The sequence below is a fragment of the Xylona heveae genome (assembly GCF_001619985.1).
Source record: "Xylona heveae TC161 unplaced genomic scaffold L228scaffold_2, whole genome shotgun sequence".
NCBI lineage: Eukaryota > Fungi > Ascomycota > Xylonomycetes > Xylonales > Xylonaceae > Xylona > Xylona heveae.
Genome location: NW_017264194.1, coordinates 605,899 through 613,352, shown reverse-complemented (window position 1 = coordinate 613,352; position 7,454 = coordinate 605,899). Strand labels below are relative to the sequence as shown.

Sequence of the window (7,454 nt, the reverse complement as noted above, 5' to 3'; positions counted from 1 at the left end):
GGGGAGGGAGAGAGAGCGAGAAGGTGTGTGCCAAAGAGAAAGAGAGACAGAGAAGAAAAAGAAGCAATGACGGGACAGGGAAGTCTCCATCATCGGCGTGTCCGCGCCAGATCATCACTCTTGTCCCGTCAAGAAATGAGATCAGTTGGGCGACTTGGCACCTTAGAGCCACGCCTACGGTGCCCTATTATCGACCGCTAATTTGCGCAGCCGCCAGGATCGCTCATCCCCGTCCAAACAGCCCACAGAATCGATTCAGAGTCTGATTCTCTCACCCCCTGAACATTCCCAATCTCCGCCAGCCCGGCCATGCTGACTGCTCCTTACAATGGCATGGCAAGCTGAGCCACGGGCCAGCTGCAAGGGTCTTGCTGCCACGGGGCCTAGGAGCCTAGGGTCGATCCATGGCTGCCACATTTCTCAACTCCTGCTCCCTGCGTCTCTTTCACAACGTCATCCGGCCACTTGGGCCCTAGCCTTTCAACGTTTCTAGTCATTGTCGTTGTCGTGGGATTTTCCCTTACGTCTTGCCCTGTGTGGAGACTCGTTTTGTTTCAGGTGTTTCTTTTTTTTTTTCTGCGCTGTCCTTTGTTGCTTAGCTTTTAAAGTTATATATCTCCCGCGTGGGGAGCTTAATTCTTTCCGATCTGCAGGCCACGTCTTCTCTTTCCTCTTCTTTACTCTATTCAATCTTTTTTTTTCTATCTCTTTTCCTCTTGGCAGACCATTGCCATTCGTTTCTACCGTAATACCAAAAGAGTCGATCTCTTCTTTGCCAATAATCATCTCCCTTCCATTCTTTTCGGGATAATCAGTCTTTCAGACGTCTATACAACTGTCTATATATATATACCATCTTTCTTCAACAAAAGTTCACTCGATTTTTAAATATCGAGACAAGACACCACGGCCAATTTTATACGGAAACATTTCATCATCCTATTGTGAACTGTCCTCAGGCGGAATTGCCTCCAACAATATCTACACTCTTTTCCAATTGATCACAATTGATCACACCACCGACCAAGCCTCGAGCTATCATTCATATCATTCACATTATCCATATATTTACTACATCCAAATAACGCTAGAAAATGCACCAGAGCGCGCTCCTCAGCTGCGCTCTCACCACGACTGCTCTCCTCGACCGGCTCGGCGTGCCACACGCCTTCTTTGGCGGCTTCGCAACAACCGTCCTCGGCTGCCGCCGCGAAACAAAGGACATTGACCTTGTCGTGTCCGTGTCCAAGGCCACCCTTGTCGCCCTGCTCTCCTCGCATCCAGACTGGATGGAGATTCCCCACGCGCGGGACGACTACGTTGCATATCTCTGGAAAGGCCTACACCGGCCCTCTTCCTCCTCATCCTTCACTTCGTCTTCTTCATCCTCTTACGGCAGCACAGCAACCGGCCCACTCGTCCTCGTCGAATTCTTTCCTCTTCCGCCTCCTGACTTTCGCAAGGCGTCCCCTTGCGTCTCGTCCTTTTCGTCTTCCTTTCCACACGACGACATTTTCTTCCACTGCCCTTTCTCCTCCCCATCATCCTCATTCTCCTCCATCTCCTCTTCGTCCTCGTCTATTTCCTCTTCGTCGTCGTCCTCGTCCTTTTCTTCCTCGTACTTCCCCATGCCGCCGCTCCCCCTACTCTCCCCCGCGCGGCTCTTTGTCGGCAAACTCAGCGCCACGACGCGCCGCTCGAAACCGTCTGATCTGCAGGATCTGCTTTTCCTGCTGCGTCTTTTTCCGCACGACATTGAGCGCGCCATTCGCCATCTGCGAACTTCTTCCTCTTCTTCTCTATCCTCCTTCTCCTCTTCTTCTCTACCCTCCTTCTCCTCATCCTACTCCTCTTCTTCTTCATATTCTTCCTCTTCCTCTTCGTCTTCGTTTTTACTACCGTTATCGTCGTCATCATCGTCATCTTCTGGCCGCCACCGCTCGTTTAGTCCCCTCGGCCGTGGTCGTAAAGCCAGCCCCTCACGCATAGCAAATCGCGACGCATGGCTCGCGCTACAATCACTCGCTGCGAAGTCGCCCGAACTCCGCGCGGCGGTGGGTCGGGCGGGGATTAAACTCGTTGCGCGGCACAAGTCCGCGGCGAAGGCAGCGGCGGCGGCGGCATCGGCGGCGGGGTCGAGATTGGAACCGCAACCGCTTGGGCAGATGAGGCACGTGTTGGAGACGGGGGCGGTTCAGAGGGGGATCATGTGTTGTTGATTGATTCCTCCCTTTCCTTCCCTTCCCGTCTCCTTATCGGCCATTTCTCCCCTTCCCTTCCCTTCCCTTCCTGTCTCTCGTTATCTGCCATTTCGTTTTATTAGATACGGTATTCTGCTTCTCCTTCGTTGTCTTTATTTCTGATTCTGTTTACATTGTCTTTTATTTCTGGGAGGTATATTGTCTACTGTCTACTGTCTACTGCATGCTGCATGCCGCATTTATCGTTTTCAATCGCTGTCATATTAGCAGGTTCAGAGGTTCAAAGGTTCGAAAGTTTAAAAGTTCAAAGGTTCAAGGGAATAGCACGGAATGCATAGCGAAACGGAGCATTAGCACTAGCATTAGCATTGACATTGACATGTCACATGTCACACGGAAAACACGATTTTTTTTAGGGGTTTTTAGAGTACATGTATAGGATTGGATGCATGGGATTAGGTATATAGGTATAGAATCATGATATATTGTTCGTTATTGATAATTGAAATGATTGCGAATGACATGGGTGGAATATGTAATATGTGAAGTATGTGGAATATACGAGATAAGAAATATGTGAAAAACAAAAAAAGAGAAAAAAGAGAAAGGAGAAAATTCTTGAAATACATGAATCTACGCCCGCTTTTCCCCATATTGCCTTTTGATGCGATTCGGAAAGGAAGAGAAGGAGAGAAGTAGAGGGGTGGAGAGGAAACAAAAAGAGAAAGGAAAAGGAAAAATAAAATAAAAATAAATAAAAATAAAAATAAAAAATAAAAATAAAAAATAAAAAATAACGATACTACGCCGCTACGCCGCCTTCCATCTCCTGCCTCCCCCTTTTCTCCACAACCACACGGCTTCCTGCGCATGCGCCTGGGCACTGACATGCGCGGAGAACCTCCCATCCGCCTCGGCAACCAGCGAGTCAATCACTCTTCCCTGTTCAATGCATTGCCAGAGGCCGTTCGACAGATCCGACTCTTCGTCGCCGTACTCGCCTATGCCCAGCCGATAGAGGATTCTTCCGAGGGTCTGATACGCAATGCAGCGCTGCGTGGGGAACGAGCTGCGCGATAGATGCGCGAGTTCGGGGATCGTGTAGCCCGCGCTGGCAGGCGCGTTGCCGTGGTGATGCAGGCCCTTGGTGGTGGGGATTTCGAGCGCTACGCGGGGCGGGAGTAATGCGCCGGTAAAGCCGAAGCGGAGAGCGGATGGAGTAAAGGACTCGGCGTCGGGAGAGTAGGATGTGCTCTCGGGCGCGGAGGGCTCGGACATCCATTGCAGCTTGCTCGGGTCGGACGGTAATGACGGGAAGTATTTGCTGTGGAGGTCGTCGAGAAAGCTGGGAGAGTTGGGGTCGAGTGCTGGTGGGGAGGGTGGACGGGGGAAGTGTACAGAGGGGCCGGGCGGGAGGGCGTCAGTGAGGTTGCTGTTGGGAGATGATGAGGATGGAGTATCGGGTTTTTGGCTATTGTGGCGAGGAGGAGCGTTGGCGGGGTGTAGGTCTGGAGGAGGAGAGGTCGGAGTTATGGAATCAGGATCTGGGCCTGCGGTTGTTGGCGGTGTTGATGATGATGATGATGGTATGGGTGTGAAATCTTGGGAGTCTTGTGCGGTCTCGCTGGGTTCATCATCGAACGTGACTTTCTTGGAGGACCTTGGCCGTGCGTCTGATTTATTTTCAGGTGGCTCTTCCTCCTGGCGAGTTTGAGGTCCATCGTGAGATTCGTCGATGCGCGCCTTTTTCAAAAACATTTCTAGTAATGACGGATTCATCCCCGCCATGAGTTCCTCCCGCTCTTGCGCAATCTCGGCATCTGACATGGCTGCTAGCCGTTGATCGTTCTCCTCATTTATACGTCGTCGATCATTCTCTTCAAAGCTTGCATTCTCGTCGTCGACTGGGACTGTGGATTTTGCCGGCGCTTGGGAGCCCGAGGAAACTGTAGATGCGTCGCCATTCGGAGCCGCTGCTCGCCGTTGCTTGAATGCAGATACTCGTGTTCGTTTCTTGTGTTCAGGAAATCCGGTCTTCGTCGAAGTTAGACTGGGCGGCGCAGGTGGTTTTGGTGCTGCCGGTTCTCGCTCTTTAATGTCTGAGACGAACCCCAGCGAGAGAGGAAGAGGCGGAGGCACTGCAGAGCCGGCCTGCGTCTCTGCTTCTTCCTCACTGTCGGAAGGCAAGTCGACGTGAAATCGCTCCCCACGGGATACCATGGCGCAATTTGTCTGTGGAAGGTGATGAGATGACGTAGAAATTTTGGCGGAGTAGCTCTGGATTATTCGGTTGACATCTGAAAAAGAGCATCAAAGTATCGGAGTTTGAGCTCCCCGATGGGAAGTTTCGCTTACCTAAGGTTAGCTAAGACACGACGAGCGCTGGAGGTTAATTGTTAACTGTATGCAGCTAACGACCCCTTCGCCCGTCCCCTCGCCCTAATAATTTCCGTGGGAAATCTTTTGGAGTCTGGTGGGGCAGCACCTGAAAACGATTGAAAATGGAAATGAGTATGAGAATATTGTTAGAAATTAATTTATTTAGTGTAATTATCTGGCACCTTGCTCTACTGGTGGAGAAAGTTGACACAAATCCTACGTGCGTAAAGATTCTCCTTTTCGAGGGAGCATCAAGAGTGGAAAGATCAATTAGCATGGAGGTCTTCATATGGTAAAATGATAATTATATTTAAATACTCATGGTAAGAAGAATAGTAGAATTTAGATATCATAATCGTCGTGAATCCGTAAAACCTCATTTCCCATCATCACCGTAAAAGTCCCCAAAAGTTCCAAATAGTTTTTCCTTTCCTTCTCGTAAGGCGCGAGTGTTTAGCTGTGCGTCCAAGGTCCCTGGAGTCTAATTGGATTCATCCGAACTCCGAATGATCACCCTGGCCTTGCCGAGAGCCGACGGCTAGGCAAGCGGAGACAGATCCACTCCAACGAGCTACTCAGGCGCCGTGTTCCTTATTATTTGTTACTCATCCTTCGTTCTAACCACTGTAACGTGTGGCTGGGGCGCCGAGATGATGCCGGGCCAAGTAATGAAAAAGGAGGTGCCAGCCTCCCATATGCTTCGGACTTCCAGCCTCAAGTCATACATCCGCTAAAAAGAGCAAAGGTCATCTCCCTCCATAAAAAAAAGATAGCATGACGTAAGAAATAACCATGCTGTTTATTTGTTGGAGCGATCGAGCTTGTCATAGTCCGTCGTAGCTTCTTGACCAGCGCATTTCGCGAGTTACTCGGACATAGGCTGCCGCACTGCTGTCGCCATCTTCAAGAGACACTGGCGTGATGCAATGCACCACGGGCTGGTCGTCAAACTGGATCTTGCGGGATGAAGATGATGAAGATGAGGCAGATGATGTACTTGATGTCCGCTTGAGAATGCTCTTGGTACCCACGGGTATGGGGTACGAAAAGGTAGGTTGTTGCCCGGTGCAGAAGCCTCTTTGGTTTGCACGGGTGTTGTAGGCGGTAGGACTAAGCGGCGACGGGCTCAATGGTGTTCGCGGAATTGCTGATGGCGATTTGAGGGAGAGAGTTGGCCGAGCCGGCACAGCAGCGACATTGAGGGAAAGCTTTGGCCGGGCAGCGCGAGTTGCAGTGGAAAGCATCTTGTCTGGTAGATGAGAAAACGTTGGACAACCGAGTGAGGAAATTGATATGAATATTTGATAGAGCTTGGTGAACGAATCAAGAACCCTAGTGGTTCAAATATGTTTTTTGTATTGGGGTCCCGAGGAATGACGCTGTTGATGAGGTAACCAGGTAAGCGGTGGCGGACCGAGAATTGAAACTTGGTGGCTGGGAGGCGCAACGAAGAAAAAGTCTCATGAAATGACGACGGTAGTTGTGCGGGGTAAATATGAAACGATATTTATTCCCTTCAAGAAGGTTTTAGAGTTTTATGTTAAGCTTAACGATGAAATGAAGCAAAAAAGAATAAGTCACGATTGGAATGGACCAGCCAAACGAAATCAAGACGGCGACGATGAAGCAAAGCGAGTAATAATAGAAGCAAATAAAACAGACAGGGAAGACCTGCTTGCAAAACAAGTGCCTGCAGAGAAAAAACAACAAAATAGAACCGTCTGGATACGGCGCGATCGCACCGTCTTTATAAGCGCTGTTGCCCTGAATAGAGGGGAGGGGCTAAAAGAGGAGGATCATAAGGGTGTCAGTAACGCACAGTGGGCATCTAGATGCAACCATTCTGATTGAGGGGTTGGGACCTGTGGGCGACCAGGATGCAGGGGTCCTGTAACCGCCGAGAAGTTGCACCTGCAGCTGTTCGGCAGGGGAAAGATATACTGGAGGTGTGAAAGGAGATGCATGCAATCCCTGAAATCAACGTGATATTAGCCAAATCCTATCCGCCTTCCCGTGCGGGAGATGATTGCTGTCCTATCAGCTATCAAGCCTCATCACTAATCTACCCTGGGTAGCTGCACTGTCCCGCCTATAGTTTGTTGGTGATGGGACACCCCTCGACCCAAGCCCAGGATATTATAATAATATCATCGAGCACCCAGTCTTCAAATATTGAGAACTTACCACCATGAGCGCATCGAGGGAATATTTTGAGTGGGCCCCGTGACAAGTATAGCAGCCACCGCGTGTGCCATCTCATTGGCGGCCATCTGCTGAATGGCAAATGCATCAACTTCATCTCCACCGCTTTTCTTTCTGTATTCGGCAGCTATTCTTTCACAGTAATGAACAGCACTTGAATGAAATGTATTATGACTGTTACCATCATGTTTAATTCTTATCATTCCACTGCTTTTAGCTCCTCCTCGTGAGCGACTACTACTCATACCAATGTAGCCAATTCAGAACGTGTAATGACATGATCAAAGCACAAAGACTCGTGCTCTTCTTATCCGATAATACCGTGTACCATTGCACCGTCAAGGATCCTCTTACAGAGCTATCTAGTGTATTTCAATTTGAAGGTGATTAACAGATTGAAGTCCTTCGATACTCAACAAAGTGAATTGTGCGGGGAATGTATGATTGCTGTGCTTCACCACCAATTGGGGAAAGTTTTCGCTTGAGCTCAAGGGCCGAACCGTCATGACGTCTTTACTATCTGGAGTATAGATTGTTCTCCCCGCCAACATCATACTGCCCGCATTTGATTGCTATGCTCAATCTTGCTGTTGATGATCATTAAAGTTCGATTTAGAACACGGCTGTGTACATTGAGTTGTTTAAATGAGCAGAGAGTTCCAACCAACGTTT

At 49.5% G+C, this 7,454-nt stretch overlaps 4 protein-coding genes across 4 annotated transcripts; 1 reads left to right on the top strand and 3 right to left on the bottom strand.

Annotated features, from left to right (window-relative positions):
* Positions 1-377: 377 nt before the first annotated feature.
* On the bottom strand, positions 378-940 carry L228DRAFT_60119 (hypothetical protein). The gene has a single exon (XM_018336751.1). It carries the CDS (start codon positions 784-786, stop codon positions 490-492), a length of 297 nt encoding a protein of 98 aa, XP_018190564.1. The 5' UTR covers positions 787-940; the 3' UTR covers positions 378-489.
* Positions 941-2,322, top strand: L228DRAFT_60124 (hypothetical protein). The gene has a single exon (XM_018336752.1). The coding sequence runs from the start codon at positions 1,095-1,097 to the stop codon at positions 2,217-2,219; it is 1,125 nt and encodes a 374-aa protein (XP_018190563.1). The 5' UTR covers positions 941-1,094; the 3' UTR covers positions 2,220-2,322.
* Positions 2,323-2,757: 435 nt separating this feature from the next.
* On the bottom strand, positions 2,758-4,490 carry L228DRAFT_243785 (hypothetical protein). The gene has a single exon (XM_018331764.1). The coding sequence runs from the start codon at positions 4,419-4,421 to the stop codon at positions 3,012-3,014; it is 1,410 nt and encodes a 469-aa protein (XP_018190562.1). The 5' UTR covers positions 4,422-4,490; the 3' UTR covers positions 2,758-3,011.
* Positions 4,491-5,404: 914 nt separating this feature from the next.
* L228DRAFT_236151 (hypothetical protein) lies at positions 5,405-5,824 on the bottom strand (the record flags this gene model as incomplete). Its single annotated transcript, XM_018330801.1, has 1 exon — positions 5,405-5,824. The coding sequence occupies one exon, from the start codon at positions 5,822-5,824 to the stop codon at positions 5,405-5,407; it is 420 nt and encodes a 139-aa protein (XP_018190561.1).
* Positions 5,825-7,454: the final 1,630 nt, after the last annotated feature.